At 45.0% G+C, this 22223-nt stretch overlaps 1 protein-coding gene across 9 annotated transcripts in view; it reads left to right on the top strand.

The window, feature by feature from the left end:
• The window catches only part of MYO9B (myosin IXB), a 284115-nt gene that overhangs the window by 212998 nt on the left and 48894 nt on the right, over nt 1-22223 (top strand). For 8 of the 9 annotated variants that reach the window (XM_063914492.1, XM_063914494.1, XM_063914490.1 and 5 more), the window contains 11 exons: nt 5092-5214; nt 6119-6199; nt 6822-6932; nt 7037-7159; nt 7297-7446; nt 16816-16985; nt 19771-20784; nt 20885-20951; nt 21032-21150; nt 21240-21385; nt 21496-21680. In XM_063914492.1, coding sequence (XP_063770562.1) covers nt 5092-5214; nt 6119-6199; nt 6822-6932; nt 7037-7159; nt 7297-7446; nt 16816-16985; nt 19771-20784; nt 20885-20951; nt 21032-21150; nt 21240-21385; nt 21496-21680 — 2289 coding nt within the window. The remainder of the gene's footprint in view (nt 1-5091; nt 5215-6118; nt 6200-6821; nt 6933-7036; nt 7160-7296; nt 7447-16815; nt 16986-19770; nt 20785-20884; nt 20952-21031; nt 21151-21239; nt 21386-21495; nt 21681-22223) is intronic. The other variant, XM_063914487.1, reaches the window with a different exon arrangement.

Genomic DNA, 22223 nt, shown 5'->3' with positions numbered 1-22223 from the left:
TATCTAAACAAGTAGCGTTACCGTCTCCTGATACGGCCACCCTCAAAGAACCAGCTGATAGAAGGCTGGAAAATATCCTAAAAAGTATATACACACATACTGGTGTTATACTGCGACCAGCTATCGCTTCAGCCTGGATGTGCAGTGCTGGAGTCGCGTGGTCGGATTCCCTGACTGAAAATATTGATACCCTGGACAGGGACAATATATTGTTAACTATAGAGCATTTAAAGGATGCATTACTATATATGCGTGATGCAGAGAGGGATATTTGCACCCTGGCATCAAGAGTAAGTGCTATGTCCATTTCTGCCAGAAGAGCATTATGGACGCGACAGTGGTCAGGGGATGCGGATTCCAAACGACATATGGAAGTATTGCCGTATAAAGGGGAGGAGTTATTTGGGGCTGGTCTATCGGACCTGGTGGCCACGGCAACGGCTGGAAAGTCCACCTTTTTACCCCAGGTCACCTCACATCAGCAGAAAAAGACACCGTCTTTTCAAACTCAGTCCTTTCGTTCCCATAAGTACAAGCGAGCAAAAGGCCACTCATTTCTGCCCCGGGGCAGAGGAAGAGGAAAAAGACTGCACCATGCAGCCGCTTCCCAGGAGCAGAAGCCCTCCCCTGCTTCTGCCAAGTCTTCAGCATGACGCTGGGGCTTTACAAGCAGACTCAGAGACGGTGGAGGCCCGTCTCAAGAATTTCAACGCGCAGTGGGCTCACTCGCAAGTGGACCCCTGGATTCTACAGGTAGTATCGCAGGGGTACAAACTGGAATTCGAGGCGTTTCCCCCTCGCCGGTTCCTGAAGCCTGCTCTACCAAAGTCTCCCTCCGACAGGGAGGCAGTTTTGGAAGCCATTCACAAGCTGTATTCCCAGCAGGTGATAATCAAGGTACCCCTCCTACAACAAGGAAAGGGGTATTATTCCACGCTGTTTGTGGTACCGAAGCCGGACGGCTCGGTGAGACCAATTTTAAATTTGAAATCCTTGAACACTTACATAAAAAGGTTCAAATTCAAGATGGAGTCACTCAGAGCAGTGATAGCGAACCTGGAAGAAGGGGACTATATGGTGTCTCTGGACATCAAAGATGCTTATCTCCACGTCCCAATCTACCCTTCTCACCAAGGGTACCTCAGGTTTGTAGTACAAAACTGTCATTATCAGTTTCAGACGCTGCCGTTTGGGTTGTCCACGGCACCTCGGGTCTTTACCAAGGTAATGGCCGAAATGATGATTCTTCTTCGAAGAAAAGGCATCTTAATTATCCCTTACTTGGACGATCTCCTGATAAGGGCAAGGTCCAGGGAACAGTTAGAAGTCGGAGTAGCACTATCTCAGGTAGTGTTACGTCAGCACGGGTGGATCCTAAATATTCCAAAATCGCAGCTGATTCCAACGACACGTCTACTGTTCCTAGGAATGATTCTGGACACAGTCCAGAAGAAGGTGTTTCTCCCGGAGGAGAAGGCCAGGGAGTTATCCGAGCTACCCAGGAACCTCCTAAAACCAGGCCAGGTGTCAGTGCATCAGTGCACGAGGGTCCTGGGAAAAATGGTGGCTTCTTACGAAGCGATTCCATTCGGAAGATTCCATGCAAGAACGTTTCAGTGGGATCTACTGGACAAATGGTCCGGATCGCATCTTCAGATGCATCAGCGGATAACCCTGTCGCCAAGGACAAGGGTGTCTCTTCTGTGGTGGCTGCAGAGTGCTCATCTACTAGAGGGCCGCAGATTTGGCATTCAGGATTGGATCCTGGTGACCACGGATGCCAGCCTGAGAGGCTGGGGAGCAGTCACACAGGGAAGAAATTTCCAGGGCTTGTGGTCAAGCATGGAAACATCTCTTCATATAAACATTCTGGAACTAAGGGCCATTTACAATGCCCTAAGTCAAGCGAAACCCCTGCTTCAGGGTCAGGCGGTATTGATCCAATCGGACAACATCACGTCAGTCGCCCACGTAAACAGACAGGGCGGCACGAGAAGCAGGAGGGCAATGGCAGAAGCTGCAAGGATTCTTCGCTGGGCGGAAAATCATGTGATAGCACTGTCAGCAGTGTTCATGATGGCGTCCCGTCTAAACAAAAAACTAGACAGGTATTGCGCCAGGTCAAGGGACCCTCCGGCAATAGCGGTGGACGCTCTGGTAACACCGTGGGTGTACCAGTCAGTGTATGTGTTCCCTCCTCTGCCTCTCATACCAAAAGTACTGAGAATCATAAGAAGGAGAGGAGTAAGAACTATACTCGTGGTTCCGGATTGGCCAAGAAGGACTTGGTACCCGGAACTTCAAGAGATGCTCACGGAAGACACGTGGCCTCTACCTCTAAGAAAGGACCTGCTCCAGCAGGGGCCTTGTCTGTTCCAAGACTTACCGCGGCTGCGTTTGACGGCATGGTGGTTGAACGCCGGATCCTGAAGGAAAAAGGCATTCCAGATGAAGTCATCCCTACCCTGATCAAAGCCAGGAAGGATGTAACCGCAAAACATTATCACCGCATTTGGCGAAAATATGTTGCGTAGTGTGAGGCCAAGAAGTCCCCTACAGAGGAATTTCAACTGGGTCGTTTCCTCCATTTCCTGCAAACAGGACTGTCTATGGGCCTAAAATTAGGGTCCATTAAGGTTCAAATTTCGGCCCTGTCGATTTTCTTCCAGAAAGAACTGGCTTCCGTGCCTGAAGTTCAGACATTTGTAAAAGGGGTACTGCATATACAGCCTCCTTTTGTGCCTCCAGTGGCACCTTGGGATCTCAATGTTGTTTTGAGTTTCCTAAAGTCACATTGGTTTGAACCACTCACCACTGTGGACTTAAAATATCTCACATGGAAGGTGTCGATGCTGTTAGCCCTGGCTTCAGCCAGGCGTGTGTCAGAATTGGCGGCTTTATCATATAAAAGCCCTTACTTAATTTTTCATTCTGACAGGGCAGAATTGAGGACTCGTCCTCAATTTCTCCCTAAGGTGGTTTCTGCATTTCACATGAACCAACCTATTGTGGTACCTGCGGCTACTAGGGACTTGGAGGACTCCAAGTTGCTTGACGTTGTCAGGGCCCTGAAAATATATGTTTCCAGGACGGCTGGAGTCAGAAAATCTGACTCGCTGTTTATCCTGTATGCACCCAACAAGCTGGGTGCTCCTGCTTCTAAGCAGACGATTGCTCGTTGGATTTGTAGTACAATTCAGCTTGCACATTCTGTGGCAGGCCTGCCACAGCCAAAATCTGTAAAAGCCCATTCCACAAGGAAAGTGGGCTCATCTTGGGCGGCTGCCCGAGGGGTCTCGGCTTTACAACTTTGCCGAGCAGCTACTTGGTCAGGGGCAAACACGTTTGCTAAATTCTACAAATTTGATACCCTGGCTGAGGAGGACCTGGAGTTCTCTCATTCGGTGCTGCAGAGTCGTCCGCACTCTCCCGCCCGTTTGGGAGCTTTGGTATAATTTCCATGGTCCTTACGGAGTCCCAGCATCCACTAGGACGTCAGAGAAAATAAGATTTTACTCTCCGATAAATCTATTTATCGTAGTCCGTAGTGGATGCTGGGCGCCCATCCCAAGTGCGGATTGTCTGCAATACTTGTATATAGTTATTGTTACAAAAATTCGGGTTATTATTGTTGTGAGCCATCTTTTCAGAGGCTCCTTTCGTTTATCATACTGTTAACTGGGTTCAGATCACGAGTTGTACGGTGTGATTGGTGTGGCTGGTATGAGTCTTACCCGGGATTCAATATCCTTCCTTATTATGTACGCTCGTCCGGGCACAGTATCCTAACTGAGGCTTGGAGGAGGGTCATAGGGGGAGGAGCCAGTGCACACCACCTGATCCTAAAGCTTTTATTCTTGTGCCCTGTCTCCTGCGGAGCCGCTATTCCCCATGGTCCTTACGGAGTCCCAGCATCCACTACGGACTACGAGAAATAGATTTATCGGTGAGTAAAATCTTATTTTTTTTTGTGATTCAAATTATTGGAGTGTTTCACAAACTCCGCCATTATAGTCCAGGTTTTAATGATATCCATGCTTAATTGAAGAAGGTTCAATCAAATTGACTGAGGTACTATTTCAGACACCTATGCTCAAGCATGAATATCCTTTAAACCAAGGGGGTAATGTAATAGTCTGCGAGAAGCAGGAAGTGCAAGACTGTGCGAGTTCTCCTGTTTTTATACAGCAGAAACCAACCTGGGTTTGCCATGTAAATGATTGCTGCTCTAAAAAAAAACGGGAGAACTTGCACAAAGGCTTGCTGCTTCTCGCATGCAATTACATTGCACCTGCCCCCTATAAAGACTGTAATGGCGGAGTTTGGGAAACTCTAATATACGGTATTTGTAACAGTCAGGATGAAAATAGAATGTAAAAAAATTATTAGGAATTGTGCATTTCAATTATGTTTTGCTGTTTGGTTTTGGAACACACTTCTACCAACCACCATCAGTAAATATATTTTTTTTTCTTTATCAACCTCACTAACCAATATAATAGATATCTTATGCCTTTCATGCTTTTTATGTTTTGGAATCTATCTTTTATTCAATGATGGTAAACAGATTATAGAGCAGTTGCTTTGTGATCAAGAAACAGGAGGTAAAATGTTAGTTATAATTTTCAATGAAAATAAACCTTTCAACGGTCCACTTTGACTACTGCTACGACGTTTCTATTTACAGTATATGGGGTATATGTTGGATCCTTTCCAACGGAAATCCGACAGGATTTGGCCGTTCCCGACAATGCCAATCCGACTTTTTTAAAGTCGATTGACATTGTCGGAAATGGGGCTAAAACCTGTATGATTTGACCGCGCTTCTGACAAAATGCTTGAATCCGCGGCTATTCTGCCAATCCACGTGTTTTCCGACAAGTTGGAATTGCTGACTTGTCAGAAAAACCGGTAGGCGGATTTAATAGGTCAGAACAGTTTTCGGCCTAAAAGTCAGAAACTGCGGTCTTTCCGACAAGACAGCAGTTCCGACTACAATTGGAGACCCCTATATAACCGAATTTGAAAATGTTCTCATACAGTTATGCATTATGATGTTGCTTTCCCTTCTCTTGAATCATGTATGTATAGAACCTGCTTGACTCCCAGTCTCTGAAATTAATAATGAGCATGACTCTCCATGACCGTACTACGAAGTCCCTCCTTCACCTGCACAAGAAGAAGAAACCACCCAGTATCAGTGCACAATTCCAGGTAGTGCCAAATTGTGCATCTCTGTGATCCTTGTATTTGCATGGTATTTTGTAAACTGCAGATGTGTCCTCCTGCACTGTTGCTGCAGTCGTGCCAAACATCCCTTCACAGCGTTCTAGGTCCTGGTCAACTCTGCTTGTGCCCAGCTTATTTTTAAAAATTAAACCTTATGGACAATTTGATTTCTTTATCAAAGAAAATACAGAACATGATCTGTTGGGATAGTTGATGACTGGAGTTGAAACCCCCGCAATATAGTGACAGATCATATACTGGGGAATTTATTCTTTTTTGGGGTAATAAAATATGGTTTAATCGTGTAATAACTGATAACAGCATATTGATTTCAATAACTCCTAACTATTCATTTATTAATAAAATGAAACATTATTACTTAAACAGACTCTGTTTTAATTAAGTTTTAAAGAACCTGTATCCACATGAAATTACACAGCACAAGTAGAAGAATGGAAATTTATAAACCTTTTGCTAAGTTTTAGCAGTTAATTGGTTGTATAATTAAGATTTTTTTTTTATAAATCAGAAGATACTTTGATAATTAAAGTTGGACTACAGCGTGCCCCTGAACAGAATCATTACATTTTTTTCTCACTTGCGTTCTATGATCACCAATGTCTCCATATCCCCTGATATTTTTATTTACAATAAAGACTGCAATGTTCCATATATAATATAATTTTACTTTGAAGAATAATGTACTAAGTAATCTGGTGTGAAAGCTGCATTTGTTTTGTGACAATTCTAAAAGGAATAGTGGGACCTTTAAAACAGGTAATGCATTACAGTGTTCTAAATATACCTTCTAGGTATACTAGTATATGATAATTCTGATATAATAATGTCATCATCTCATAATGTCGTGGGTTTTTTACATTTCTTACAGACCTCATTAAACAAACTTCTAGAGACACTGAGTAAAGCTGAACCTTTCTTCATCCGGTGTATCCGCTCTAATTCTGAAAAGGTGGGTAATTCACACTGGTAACTTGTGTTGATTTCTACATTTTTCCTACTGTGTCCTCTACAGCAGCATACATCATCTTAACTTCATCTTTTAGCAACTGTTTTTGCTGAATGTATTCTTCCCCAACAGATTTAGGGCAGTTTAGAGGCTTCATTTGGTCACTATTACCCCTTTCACATCGCCAATGCGGAATTGGAAATGGGCCTTTCTCGGGTGGGACACGGCATTGGACCCTACACGCTGCCATCCCAACCCGGCAATATGCAGGGTCGGGTTGCTATCTGGGGGTGGGGACTGCGGCGTCATCGGGGGCAGAGGGGGAGTTGGAGATGAGCTCATCTCCGCGCTGCCTCTTACTATGTAGTGAACTGGTCCTGGGTTGCATCGACCCAGCGACCCGTTCACACTGCCACTGACCCGGTATTCAACCCAGGAATAACACTGCTTTACCCGGAAATTCTCCATGGGCCCTTTCACACCGCACAGCGACCTGTGTTGACCCGGCAATATATCGGGTTACTTGTGTGGTGTGAAAGGGGAATATGCCGACAATGTAAGTGTCCAGATGGCGTAAAAAAAAAGGTTTATTATGATAGTCACCACTCTTATTAACTTTCTGTAGATGGAGATGACCTTCGACGAAACACTGGTGCTTCAGCAGCTGCGATACACAGGAATGTTGGAAACCGTGCGGATTCGGAGATCTGGATATAGTGCCAAGTATACATATCAGGTACATGGAAATATTAGCATTAAATACTGTTTTAAGAATTGTTAATATGTGTTTTGGTTGTATTTTTGCAGCTAAAATTTACTTTGGCCTTTTTCATCTTCTAGGAGTTCAAAGACCAGTTCCAAGTTTTGCTACCGAAATCGTCTTCTGCTGTAAAAGCAAACATCACATCTTTGCTAGAGGGTATAAACCTAGACCCACTTAATTACCAACTGGGAAAAACAAAGGTTTGAAATAAAAATGTTTATTATTTTAAATTGAATAGGTTTTTACAAATTGTGTGTTAAAATGATTCCTAATCTCAAATGTTTTGGTGCCAATTCATTGTGTACATGCTTCTAACTTTGTATCACTTACATGTCAGGTGTTTATGAAGGGTCCAGAGCGGCAAAAACTACAGGACACTCTTCACCAGGCCGTCATCAAGAAGATCATTCTCCTACAAAGTCTATTCCGGATGGTTGTAGACAGAAGAAACTTCCTGAAGATGAAATTTGCAGCAGTAACCATAAAGGTAAAGGCCTAGCAGCTTGAGAATGTACTAGTATGTAAATTCTTGCTCCTGTTTTTTGTTTTTTGTCTGACTTTTAGTACTGAGGGATGTATTGGTGTCGAAACTGCCGTCTTGTCGAAAAGACGGCAGTTTTCAACTTTTTCAGGTCCGAAGGGGTTCCTACCTATTTAGTCCCCAGCTTTATCCAACAAGTCGGGGAATTCGACTTGTCGCAAAGCACGTGGATCGGCGGAATAGCTGCCGATCCGCGTGCTTCTGTCGGAAACGGGGCCAAATCCGACAGGTTTTGGCCCCATTTCCGACCATCTTAATCCGACTTTTAAAAAAAAATCTGATTGATATGAGGGTGCTGAGGGAGGGCAGCGGGGAGACGGCGGTGAGCAGTGGGGAGACAGGGGAGAGCAGCGGCTACAGCAGCGTAGCAGGAGGATGGGGCACCGCTGCCAGACCTCACGGCAGCGTCCTCCCGGCTCCAGCAAGCGAGGTCCCGCTTGCTGGAGCCGGGTGTACGCTGCAGTGAGGTCTGGCAGCGGTGCTCCATCCTCCGGTTAAGCTGCTGTAGCCGCTGCTTACCGCCGTCTTCCCGCTGCTCACTCCCGTCTGAATATAGGTTCTGTTGAATCCATTCCGACAAATTAATGTCGGAATGGATCCAGTTTTAATTATATGTACCCCTAAGGCTCGGTACACACTATTCCAATGGATCTGCTGACATTGCGGTCTGTTGAATAAGCATCCACAATCGCCTGTTAGCTATTACATGCCCACCCAGCGGTGATATAAGTCCCTGCAGCCAGTGTACGGGTGGTCGGTGGGTTGCCCGTACACCACAGCCAGACATGCCGATATATATGCATAGGCTGTGCTACATAGGGGGTCATTCCGAGTTGATCGATCGCTAGCTATCTACTTTTTGCAGCTGTGCAAACGCATAGTCGCAGCCCACAGGGTAGTGTATTTTAGCTTTGCAAGTGTGTGAACGCCTGTGCAGTGAGCACTACAAAAATAATTTGTGCAGTTTCTGAGTAGGTCTGAAATTACTCAGCCGCTGCAATCACTTCAGCCTGTCCGGTCCCAGAATTCACGTCAGACACCCGCCCTGTAAACGTTTGGACACGATTGCGTTTTTCCAAGCACTCCCTGAAAACGGTCAGTTGCCACCCATAAACGCCCTCTTCTTGTCAATCTTTTTGCGATCGGCTGTGAGAATGGATTCTTCGTTAAATCCATCGCCCAGCAATGATCCGCTTTGTACCCGTACGACGTGCCTGCGCATTGCTTTGCATACGCATGAACAGTAGTGACCTGATCACTGCGCTGCGAAAAACGTCAGTGTGCGATCAGGTCAGAATGACCCCCCATAGTCATTATGCGCATATTTACACTTACACAAGTAGATTGAATAGTATACATTGCTGTAAAATATAGTTTTCTGGCAACAGGATTCCTCTTTACAGTAACTTTCTCCATGGGGAAAATATTGTATATACTTTGTAGGCACATATAATAAAAGCCATTTCATTAATTCTACACTTAGTTTTTGAGACTTGTCATATATGACACCCTTGGTACAATCTGTCACATCTGTCATTTGCTTTACAATATTTTATTTTCATATAGATACATACTTTATATATGTTTACAGCTGAGGTTCTGCTGTATTGTGGCTACTGTACCAGCTACCCTATACAAATGTCAGTGGGCACCATCTTGTCCTCATTGCCTTTTCCTTATGACTTCTAATTTCCTTAGATTTCTATATTAGGAGTTATATATGTTGAGCAAATTACTTTTTGCACCTAAGCTTATTAATAATAAAAAGTAAAATACACGGTCGAGTCACATTATTATGACCACCTCTTACATTTGAAGGACGTGTCGTGTGCTGGCTTGGTGGGTATATAAGGTATGTGATAGGCCATCTGCACACATATCACTCGTTGCTGTCATGGGTAAAGGGGCGATTTATCAGAGTTGCAAACAGGCGTTATTATCGGCTTTCAGGCCAAGGGTGGCAGTATTTCTGATACAGTGCAGTTTGTGAACTGTTTGTGTGCTGCTGTGGTGAAGGTGTATCGTGACTGGACAAATGGTACCATTGCAAATAACAGACGTGGTAACTGCGTAGAACCACGTGCCATTGATGTGAGAGGTGAACGGCGGCTGTGAAGGTGCGTGAGAGGAAGTAAAAAGGTAAGAAGCTTAGGGCAAGTGAAAAACCAGCCCCCAAGCCCACTGAAAAACAGCCTACTTGACCTCTCTAGGTTGGGGGGCAGTCTGTGATTCTTCTCTGAGGAATAGTGGCGGATGACATCCGATTTATTGGGTATGGAATATTGTTGGAAGGGGTTACGTTACGCCCTGTCATTCAAATTCAAGAATCCAAAGCACAGATCCTATGGACTGTGGCTACGGAGGCCGAGTCGGGTCCTTGTCCGTTGATCTGGTGGTGCTTGATGTTCAGCACGGTTGTCCACACCGTTGACACTTTCAGTATGCCAGATTTTATTTGTTGGAGTTCTAGAGGGTACTTCTCCAAAATTGGATAGGGTGCTTGGCATATCTCTCGTCTTTGTTTTTTAGTTGTGTCCTAAATGTCAGTCTCCATTGGTGGCTAGTTTCCGATGGTATCTTCTGCATACGATCATTGGTCACTCTACTTTCAAGGGGCTCAATTTTAAAGATGCAGTTTCATTTATGTGCCAGCTCCAGCCCCAACCTGCCATCCCATGGTCCAGTGTACCCCAGCCCGCTGCAGAGAAAAGTGACCAAAAATGCACTATGCAGCACAGGATGCCTTGAGTGAGTCGCTAGGTCCCGTGTAACTGTGCTAACATCTGCGTCTTTTTTTTTTTTTCGGAAAATGTGTTTTAGTCGCAACCGTATACAACTAGGACACACGAGGAGACTGCGCAAATTACTTTGACATGACACTTGTCTATTGGGTGTGTCTGAGTCTGTATATGGAGCAGAAATGAACTTGTATTGAAAAAAGCTTTGGCTGCTACAATGTAGCACTGTATATACAGATTCAGAGACACAGTCACACACAATATACAAGCGTCCTATATATATCAATTTAATCAGCACAGTCTCCTCATGTGTGCAAGTTATATTGCATTGCAATTAAGACGCGACCTGACGTGCCAAGAGGGGCTGTTTGATGCAACTGCAGCAAAGATGTGTGATGATATATCTGTATTATATGTCTTCCATACAAGTCCTAACCCACCTCTGTGGGTTTTAATGAATAAAAAAGTTTATACATTTCTGAAGATTCACTGCTCAGAAATTAATATTAGTGCAATATGGTCATTGTAATTTTAATGGTCTCTTTATGTGTGGATTTTATTGATGCAAATAATAGGTAAAAAATAGACACTTCATTATATATATTTCTCTTACGTCCTAGAGGATGCTGGGGACTCTGTAAGGACCATGGGGATAGACGGGCTCCGCAGGAGACAAGGGCACTTTAAGAAAGACTTTAGGTATGGGTGTGCACTGGCTCCTCCCTCTATGCCCCTCCTCCAGACCTCAGTTTTGTACTGTGCCCAGAGTAGACTGGGTGCATTACAGGGAGCTCTCCTGAGTTTCCTGTCAGAAAGTATTTTGTTAGGTTTTTTATTTTCAGGGAACCTGCTGGCAACAGACTCCCTGCATTGAGGGACTGAGGGGAGAGAAGCAGACCTACTTCTGTAAGTTTCAAGGCTCTGCTTCTTAGGCTACTGGACACCATTAGCTCCAGAGGGATCGGTACGCAGTTCTCACCCTCGCCGTCCGTCCCAGAGCCGCGCCGCCGTCCTCCTCACAGAGCCGGAAGATAGAAGCCGGGTGAGTATGAGAAGAAAAGAAGACTTCAAAGGCGGCAGAAGACTTCATGATCTTCACTGAGGTAACGCACAGCGGTGAAGCTGTGCGCCATTGCTCCCATACACCTCACACACAGCAGTCACTGTAAGGGTGCAGGGCGCAGGGGGTGCGCCCTGGGCAGCATATAAACCTCTTTCTGGCAAAAATAGACATATATACAGTTGGGCACTGTATATATAATGAGCCACCGCCAGTTTCAGTATATTTGAGCGGGACTCACCAGTGCCATTTTCTCCACAGCACAGCGCTGGGAGGAGGCTCCCCGGACTCTTCATTGCTTAACCACGGTGAAAGAGAGTTTTGAAGAAGGGGGGGGGGGGGGGACACATAATTTGGCGCATTTATACATGTACAAACAGCGCTACTGGGTAAACATATATTTATATAGTGTTTTTTCCTGGGTCATATAGCGCTGGGTGTGTGCTGGCATACTCTCTCTCTGTCTCTCCAAAGGGCCTTGTGGGGGGAACTGTCTTCAGATAAGAGGATTCCCTGAGTGTGTGGTGTGTCGGTACGCGTGTGTCGACATGTCTGAGGTGGGAAGGCTTTCAGGGGGAGGAGGAGGAGAGAATGAGTGTGGTGTTTCCGTCAACAACGCCGACACCTGACTGGATGGATATGTGGAAGGTTTTAAGTGCTAATGTAAATTTATTGCACAAAAGATTAGACAAAGCTGAAGCTAGGGAACAGCCAGGGAGTCAACCCATGTCTGTCCCTATGTCGCAGGGACCTTCGGGGTCTCAAAAGCGCCCACTATCCCAAATTGTAGACACAGATACCAACACGGATTCTGACTCCAGTGTCGACTACGATGATGCAAAATTACAGCCAAAAGTGGCTAAATGTATTCGATATATGATCATTGCAATAAAAGATGTTTTGCATATCACTGAGGAACCCCCTGTCCCTGACACAAGGGTACACATGTATAAGGGGAAGAAACCTGAGGTAACCTTTCCCCCCTCACATGAGTTGAATGAATTATGTGAAAAAGCTTGGTAATCTCCAGACAAAAAACTGCAGATTCCCAAAAGGATTCTTATGGCGTATCCTTTCCCGCCAACGGACAGGATACGGTGGGAAACCTCCCCTAAGGTGGATAAGGCATTAACACGCTTAACCAAAAAGGTAGCGCTGCCATCCCAAGATACGGCTACCCTCAGGGACCCTGCTGACCGCAAGCAGGAGGTTATCTTGAAGTCCATTTACACACATTCTGGTACCTTACTCAGACCGGCGATTGCGTCGGCCTGGGTTTGTAGCGAGGTAGCAGCATGGACACATACCTTATCAGCGGATATTGAGACCCTAGATTAGGATACCATTTTATTGACCCTGGGACATATAAAAGATGCGGTCTTATATATGAGAGATGCTCAAAGAGACATTAGTCTACTGGGTTCTAGAATCAACGCGATGTCCATTTCTGCTAGACGAGTCCTATGGACCCGGCAATGGACAGGTGATGCCGACTCAAAGAGGCATATGGAGGTTTTACCTTACAAGGGTGAGGAATTGTTTGGGGAAGGTCTCTCGGACCTGGTCTCCACAGCTACAGCTGGTAAATCAAATTTTCTACCTTATATTCCCTCACAGCCTAAGAAAGCGCCACATTATCAAATGCAGTCCCTTCGATCACAAAGAAACAAGAAAGTACGAGGTGCGTCCTTTCTTGCCAGAGGTAAGGGCAGAGGAAAAAAGCTGCATAACACAGCTAGTTCCCAGGAATAGAAGTCCTCCCCGGCCTCTGCAAAATCCACCGCATGACGCTGGGGCTCCGCTACAGGAGTCCGCCCCAGTGGGGGCACGTCTTCGAGTTTTCAGCCACATCTGGGTTCACTCACAGGTGGATCCCTGGGCAATAGAAATTGTTTCCCAGGGTTACAAGCTGGAATTCGAAGAGATGCCTCCTCGCCGGTTTTTCAAATTGGCCCTACCAGCTTCTCCCCCGGAAAGGGAGATAGTGTTAAATGCAATTCATAAATTGTATCTTCAACAGGTGGTGGTCAAGGTTACCCTGCTTCAACAAGGGAGGGGGTATTACTCAACCCTATTTGTGGTCCCGAAACCGGACGGTTCGGTCAGACCCATTTTAAATTTAAAATCCCTGAACCTATACTTGAAGAGGTTCAAGTTCAAGATGGAATCGCTCAGAGCGGTCATCGCCAGCCTGGAAGGGGGGGATTTTATGGTATGTCTGGACATAAAGGATGCATACCTTCATGTTCCCATTTATCCACCTCATCAGGCGTATCTGAGATTTGCGGTACAGGATTGTCATTACCAATTTCATACGTTGCCGTTTGGGCTTTCCACGGCCCCGAGAATTTTCACCAAGGTAATGGTGGAAATGATGGTGCTCCTGCGCAAGCAAGGTGTCACAATTATCCCGTACTTGGACGATCTCATAAAAGCGAGATCAAGAGAGCGGTTACTGAACAGTGTGTCACTTTCACTGAAGGTGTTACAGCAACATGGCTGGATTCTCAATATCCCGAAGTCGCAGTTGGTTCCTACGACTCGTCTGACTTTCTTGGGCTTGATTCTGGATGCAGACCAGAAAAAGGTTTTTCTTCCGATAGAAAAAGCTCAGGAACTCATGACTCTTGTCAGGAACTTATTGAAGCCAAAACAGGTGTCAGTGCACCACTGCACTCGAGTCCTGGGAAAGATGGTGGCATCATACGAAGCCATTCCCTCCGGCATGTTCCATGCGAGGACTTTCCAATGGGACCTATTGGACAAGTGGTCCGGGTCACATCTACAAATGCATCGGTTGATCACCCTGTCCCCAAGAGCCAGGGTATCTCTCCTGTGGTGGCTGCAGAGTGCTCACCTTCTAGAGGGACGCAGGTTCGGCATTCAGGACTGGATCCTGGTGACCACGGACGCGAGCCTCCGAGGTTGGGGAGCAGTCACGCAGGGAAGAAGTTTCCAAGGTCTGTGGTCAAGTCAAGAGACTTGTCTTCACATCAACATCCTGGAACTGAGGGCCATATACAACGCCCTACATCAAGCGGAGACCTTACTGCGCGACCGACCAGTTCTGATCCAGTCAGACAACATCACCGCAGTGGCTCATGTAAACCGCCAGGGCGGCACAAGGAGCAGAGTGGCGATGGCGGAAGCCGCCAGGATTCTTCGCTGGGCGGAAAATCATGTAAGCGCACTGTGAGCAGTGTTCTTTCCGGGAGTGGACAACTGGGAAGCGGACTTCCTCAGCAGACACGACCTGCATCCAGGAGAGTGGGAACTTCATCAGGAAGTCTTCGCACAGATTGCAATTCAGTGGGGACTGCCCCAGATAGACATGATGGCATCCCGCCTCAACAAAAAGCTGCAGAGGTATTGCGCCAGATCAAAAGACCCTCAGGCGGTATCTGTAGACTCCCTAGTGACACCGTGGGTGTTCCAGTCAGTCTGTGTTTCCTCATCTTCCTCTCATCCCAAAGGTGTTGAGAATAATAAGGAAAAGAGGAGTAAAGACAATTCTCATTGTTCCAGATTGGCCACGAAGGACCTGGTATCCGGATCTACTGGAAATGCTCACAGAAGATCCATGGCCTCTTCCTCTACGACAGGACCTGTTGCAACAGGGGCCCCGTCTGTTCCAAGACTTACCGCGACTGCGTTTGACGCCATGGCGGTTGAACGCCGGATCCTAGCGGAAAAGGGCATTCTGGATGAGGTCATTCCTACTCTGATAAAGGCTAGAAAGGACGTGACAGCTAAACATTATCACCGTATATGGCGAAAATATGTTGCTTGGTGTGAGGCCAGGAATGCTCCTCCGGAAGAATTCCATCTGGGCCGTTTCCTTCACTTCCTACAAACTGGAGTGAATTTGGGCCTAAAATTAGGCTCCATTAAGGTTCAGATTTCGGCCTTATCCATTTTCTTTCAAAAGGAATTGGCTTCTCTCCCAGAAGTACAGACTTTTGTAAAGGGAGTGCTGCATATTCAGCCTCCTTTTGTACCTCCGGTGGCACCTTGGGACCTTAACGTGGTGTTGAGTTTCCTTAAGTCACACTGGTTTGTACCACTTAAAACGGTGGAGTTGAAATATCTCACTTGGATAGTGGTCATGTTGTTAGCCTTGGCTTCGGAATTGGTGGCTTTGTCTCATAAAAGCCCCCTATCTAGTGTTCCATATGGATAGAGCGGAATTGCGGACCCGCCCTCAATTCTTGCCTAAGGTGGTGTCATCTTTTCATATGAACCAACCTATTGTGGTGCCTGTGGCTACGCGAGACTTGGAGGATTCCGAGTCCCTTGATGTAGTCAGGGCTTTGAAAATTTACATGGCCAGAACGGCTAGAGTCAGGAAAACAGAAGCACTGTTTGTCCTATATGCGGCCAACAAGGTTGGCGCCCCTGCTTCAAAGCAGACTATTGCTCGCTGGATCTGTAACACGATTCAGCAGGCTCATTCCACGGCTGGATTGCCGTTACCAAAATCGGTCAAGGCCCATTCCACAAGGAAGGTGGGCTCATCTTGGGCGGCTGCCCGAGGGGTCTCGGCGCTACAGGTGTGCCGAGCTGCTACTTGGTCGGGTTCAAACACCTTTGCAAAGTTCTACAAGTTTGATACCCTGGCTGAGGAGGACCTCCTGTTTGCTCAATCGGTGATGCAGTCATCCGCACTCTCCCGCCCGTTTGGGAGCTTTGGTATAATCCCCATGGTCCTTACAGAGTCCCCAGCATCCTCTAGGACGTAAGAGAAAATAAGATTTTAAACCTACCGGTAAATCTTTTTCTCGTAGTCCGTAGAGGATGCTGGGCGCCCGTCCCAAGTGCAGACTACTTCTGCAAGACTTGTATATAGTTTTGCTTACATAAGGGTTATGTTGTAGTTTTCATCGGTCTTGGACTGATGCTATGTTGTTTTCATACTGTTAACTGGTTAGTATATCACAAGTTATACGGTGTGATTGGTGTGGCTGTTATGAATCTTGCCCTTGGATTAACAAAATCCTTTCCTCGTACTGTCCGTCTCCTCTGGGCACAGTTTCTCTAACTGAGGTCTGGAGGAGGGGCATAGAGGGAGGAACCAGTGCACACCCATACCTAAAGTCTTTCTTAAAGTGCCAATGTCTCCTGCGGAGCCCGTCTATCCCCATGGTCCTTACGGAGTCCCCAGCATCCTCTACGGACTAAGAGAAAAAGATTTACCGGTAGGTTTAAAATCTTATTTTTTTTAGATTAGCTAGAACATAGTGGTTCTATGGTATAACGTATCTGTGTACTTCTGTTTATGCAATATTTTCTTGTGTTTTTAATTTTTTTGTGGGAATTAGCTTTGTCTTGCTTGAAGTGGCTGTGTACCACACAGAATTATGTCCCTATATGCTCTCTGCACCAGACCTTTTCCCTTTGATCAACTATTGTTGTTGTAAATTGTTTTTTGGGTTTTGATTTTTTAGTTTGTTATTTTACAACTGTTTTTAGGTAGTGTATGTGATTCTGAGGTGTATAAATCTGTGGTTTTATTCACAGATGTACTGGAGGTCATATCGTGTGCGACGGGAGTTGGCGCTCAGGAAGAATGCAGCTGTGTGCATCCAAGCAGCATGGAAGGGACATATGCAGAAAAAGATCTATGTTGGGCAGATTCGGTCTCTCTATATGTTGCAAGCCCATTTTAAAGGACATCTGCAAAGAAAAAGGTAAGATGAGAGTAAGTCACTGTGATCTTTTATTTTTATAGCTTACATATCTGTTATCGGTCATATAAGAAATCACTGGCAATGGGTTTTTTTTGTTGTTTTTTTTTTAAATGTTGGCCTTTTCCTAACATGTATTTTTAATTTTTGAACATCTTTAGAAAATAATTCCATCTGACCATTGATTCCAAACCATTTATAAAATGTAGCTAAGGCCTTCATTTTCATTGTGTCAAAGTAGCGTTCATGCAAATCTTTGCGTATTCTTTATCACCAGTTATGATGTATGTAGTTTTCTGAATAAATTTGCTGATTTGGTAATCTAAGAAACCGCGACTACTGGACATTTAATTCTGAGCATGTACATAAAACAATTAAATGATAGTTGGGCACATAAACAAGTTTACAACACGCTGACATCAGAGCAAATGCCCGTCAGCCCACATTGTGTGTACTGGAACGATGTTAATGTAGAACGGAACGGTCATGTTCTGTCCTTCATTAGCATACTACAGGACACTAGAGATATTGTCAGGTTTGATGTGCAGCACGTCAAACCTAACTATGTCACTAGCGACCGCAGGAGCGAGCATATTGGGCGTACACCTTGAGCGATATGCCCAGTATGTCGTCCCTATTCAGCATATCGGACCGATATAGCTCCAGTGTGTACCCAGCTTAAGAGAGCTGTTTTTGCACACTGATCGCACCCAGAAGTACCTGGTTTAGCCGCGCAAAACAAAAAACTCCTACAGTGCTGCATGCAATGTAAGTGTCATCTGAGTGCCCAGTTGGGACACTCTTCGCACATTTCTGCTCGCCACCTCAAGAGGCTGCGAGGAGAATTATGTTAGCGTGCCTGTTGGCAGATACAATTGAATAGCTGCTGACTGGCATGCACGGGTGCAGAGGCGATGAAAACAATTGAATGTCTTCATCTTAAGGAACTATAAAGTAATCTACATATACAGTATACTACATTAGCTTTTATAACACTCCACATTTTAGACCTAAAAGATGTTCAGCTTAGCAGGCACACTGCTTGCCACGTACAGATGTGTCCTCATATACCTAGCCTCAATGTACCATGTGATGCCTGGCAGTAGTGTGGCTGTGCTGAGCATCTATTTCTAGCAAATGTCTTAATCGCATTGCCATGCAACAAAACCACTTCATGACACTGATTAATTAGATATCCGACATTTGTAAATCTGTGTGCGACGGAGTCTGTATACGAAGCACAATGAAACTTAGCGGTCTGTGTACTAGGAGAGAGATTAAGTGGTCGGAGATTAAGGGGTAGATGTATGAAGCAGTAAAGAGTGGAGAAGTGAGCCGATGGAGAAGTTGCCCCATGACATCCAATCAGCTGCTACGTATAATTTTATAGAATGCATTTGATAAATGTTACTGCAAAGCTATGGCCAACTTCCTTACAGGCTCAATTCTCAACTCTTTTTTTTACTGCTTCATACATACACTCCCAAGCAGGAGTTGATCCTGAACAAAATGGTGGGGAGGGGAGGGGGTGGTGAAGGGTGCACTCTCCTGGAAAAGTGGGTGTGGCCTCAAAGGGAATGTCATATGACTTGAAGAGGCAGAGGGTGACAGAGAGAGGGTAATGGGAAGATGGTGAGGCAGTGGGTGGATGCCATGGACTGGGTGACAGGGGGAGGCAGTGGGTGATGCCAGTAAATACTTGACGGGGCAGGGGGAGTGGTTGGCAGCAGGGGGGGGGGGGTGCAGTGGGTTACATAGAGGATGATGGGAAGAGGCAGTTGGTGACAAGGTGATGGGGAGAGGCAGTGGGTTAAAAAGAAAAGCTGAGGGTGACTGGGAGATGGTGATGCCTTGGAGAGGCAGAAGATGACAGGAGAGAGAGGATGGAGAGATATTTACGCAGGGAAATGCAGTGATATTGAGGATGACTGAGAGAAAGTGGGTGACAGAGAGATGGCAGGAGAGAGGCAGTGGGTGACTGGAAAAGGCAGTGGGTGACAGGAAGAAAGTGATGGGGAGAGGCAGTGGGTGAGAGGGTAAGTCCTTGGAGAGGCAAAGGGTCACGGCAGAGAGGGTGAGAGATAGTGATGCAGGGTAAAGGCAGTGGATGATGGGAAAGGGTGACAGGGAAAGGCATTGGTTGATAGGGACAATATGATAGGCAGAGGCAGTGGGTAACAGAGAAGCAGAGGTTGACAGGGTGAGAATAATGCCTTGGAGAGGCAGCAGGTGACTGGGAAGGCTGATGGGAGATAAGGACGCCAGTTGGCGACAGACAGTGTAGGTGCCTTGGTGTTGTCACATATACAGGTTTCCCATAACAAATGAATCCATGCAGTCTCGTGAAGTAGTTTTGCCACATTTCATTCATTGTGATTAAGGCGTACATTTCTGCCAAAAAAGATGCTAAATGCAAGCCGAGTCACACAGGACCTGGTGCACCGAGAAAGGATGCCCGGTATGACTAGAAATATTCTATGCGGACACATCTGTATATATATCATCTTGGATTCCATGGAGCGGCTGCGTGATTTTTTATTTATATATAATTTTTATTATTATTTTTTTTTAATTATTGTTTTAACCCAATCTTCATGCTTATGAAGTCTTGCTATTCCCTTTTCCTTTTTTTTTTTTTGTACATCTTGTTGTAAGTGTTTGTTGTGCAGTTGTGTTTCTGAGTTCTCTCTAGAAAGGAGCATGATTACAAAAAGAATGCACTGCTGGCCTCCGCAGTAATGTAATGGTACTTTACAATAAATGTCTTTATGATAATGTCTCTTCTAAGGTACATAATTATGTTGGAAGCAAAGCGTAAAGCAGATAGAGAGGAGGAGAAAAGAAAACTGGAAGCCCTTGAAAAGCAAAGAGAGGCTGAGTTGGAGAAGATAAAAAGGGAAGAGGAGCAACAGAAGAGGGTAGAGGAGGAATTCAAGCGACGATCAGAAATGTGTACTACAGGTGTTATAGAAAAAGATTCTGAGACCAGCATACAGAGTGCACAACAAGATTGCATTAAGGAAGAGAAGCAAAGTAAAACTATGATAGAGGAAGTGGGACAAATGGAAATAGTTTGTAAAACTAATGAAGAGGAGAACAGAATTCTAAAAGAGAATGAGCGCAATAGAACAGAGAAAGAAGAGAGGGAAGGTAAAGAAAACATCTCCAAAGCACAGCAACAAGAAGTTGCAGAAGACACAGAATCTGAACCAAAGGCCGATCCCACAGTGTCAAAGAGCACCAAAAGTGCCGCAAAGAGCACTGACCAAGCTTGCAACAGCCGGGAGAGAGAAAACAGGAGACAGAGATGTCTGATGCATGACATGTTGCAGAATAAACATATATACACTTCATTAGATGAGGCTGAGAAGGAGCAAGGAGGTAGTCAAAGTAAAATTGGACAACAGACTAGCAGTAAAGTAGAATTGGTTGTGGGATCCCATGAAGAAAAGACAGATCAAGAGAAAGAAGTCAGTAAGGTGACATCGTTAAAATCAGATGAAGAGAAAGCTCGCGATCCAAATTTAGTGAAAACTTCAAGTCGCTCACACCTTCACTTGGACCTTCAGAAATGTTCAGAAAAGCTGTCACCAGAGGAAAAACACAAGCTGAATACACCCCAGGAGCCTGAAATCCCCAATGTAGGAATTATACAGAGATACAGTGACCATGAAAAGCTAAAAAACAAAGCAGAAAAGTGGAAGGAAAAGAGACAAACTGAGACTGGACAGGCTGAGCCTACAGTAACACCTGAGATAGCGGAGGTCAACCCTCAAAGGGACAGCAAGGAAATGCCAGCAAGGTAATAAAATGCTTTTTGCCCCTCTTCTTATTTGCTCATAAAAAATTGTGTTTCGGAGCAATAATGTAATGCTCAAAGCTGTATTCTAATTTATTACAAGCAGGGGAAAGGCCTCTGTCTCATCTCCAGATGTATCAACAGTGACACAGTCTCCTCCTGCCACTCAGGTGAGTGACTTGTGTTCATGTACAAGGCTGCTGTACTCTTTAACATGTCAGTATCTTACTGTGTACTGTCTCCATTACAGCCACCACCTGTGCTTGTTGACATTGATAAGGGATCAAATAAGGTTAATCTGCAGAAGAAGAAATCCAATGAATACAGTGCTCATACAGAAACTGCACCTGCACAGCACACAGACTCCAAGTAAGTAGTAACTGGTAGATTTAACATGCATATTCAGCTAATATTCCCATAAATAATTGTATACATAATGGTGTATCTCCTGTTTATAGACAGACTTACAAAAGTCCTTTATATAGGCTTCTGGGGAAGAGGCCTGATAAAAAAAACAGCAAAGAGAGTCCACTTACCCCGGAAGGCACAGAACAACCATCTTTCCCACCCCAGGAAATTGTTGCAACCAAAAGATCTTTAGAAGGTATGTATACAATGTAATATCTTAGATCCATGCTTGAGTATCAATGCACAGCTTCTTGTCTATTGTCGCTTAATATTTTTACATTTTCATTTATCATCTTTGTATTAAAGGTACAATCATCACAGGACAGTCTAGTCACCCACCGCCAAATGAGGCTCCCAATAAGCTCCGCAGGAATCTGTCTATTAAAATTGGGAAAGCTACCACTGTGTCTGAAACATGGAAGTCATCATTGCACCGAGAGATAACAAGTTCTACTGAACTAAAACACCTTGATGACTTTTTGTTTACTAAGGTACGATGCAAATATTAGTAAAGCATAGATTGCAACCTTGTCAAAATTAGCAAATTTGTATGTACGTATTTTATCCATGAAAAGATTTTCTCTGCATAATTTACCCATATTAACATTGAATGCGCTAAACGTGAGCGTCGATAATGAATACACATGCTCTGGCACAGTGTATAGAAAACATGCACTGGTAAGCAGGGTACAGTTGGATGACCCAGTAACCCTGCAGAAGACCAATACAAAGTAACAATACATTGTGTCTGCATACACACTGCACAATATATTGTTACATGGTTAAAGTAACCACGCTGCATCGTCCCATGTGGTGCAACCACAGTGAGCTTTGTAAACACAATGGTCGTGCAGAGTGCTCGCAGGTACCATATTGTGTAGTGTCTATACAGCTTTAGGATTCCCTGATGACTGTAGTTGGTAAACACTGGAATACTGGGTAGACTGATAGCCACACAACCATATAAAAATTTTAAGATTGTTTTATGTTCTTCTTTGTTGTTGTATTGTATTTCACTATATTCCCTGTGAGTA

Source organism: Pseudophryne corroboree, chromosome 1 (genome assembly GCF_028390025.1).
Source record: "Pseudophryne corroboree isolate aPseCor3 chromosome 1, aPseCor3.hap2, whole genome shotgun sequence".
Lineage (NCBI taxonomy): Eukaryota > Metazoa > Chordata > Amphibia > Anura > Myobatrachidae > Pseudophryne > Pseudophryne corroboree.
Note: the sequence above shows the minus strand (reverse complement) of the source record. Positions and strands in the feature narration are given on the sequence as shown.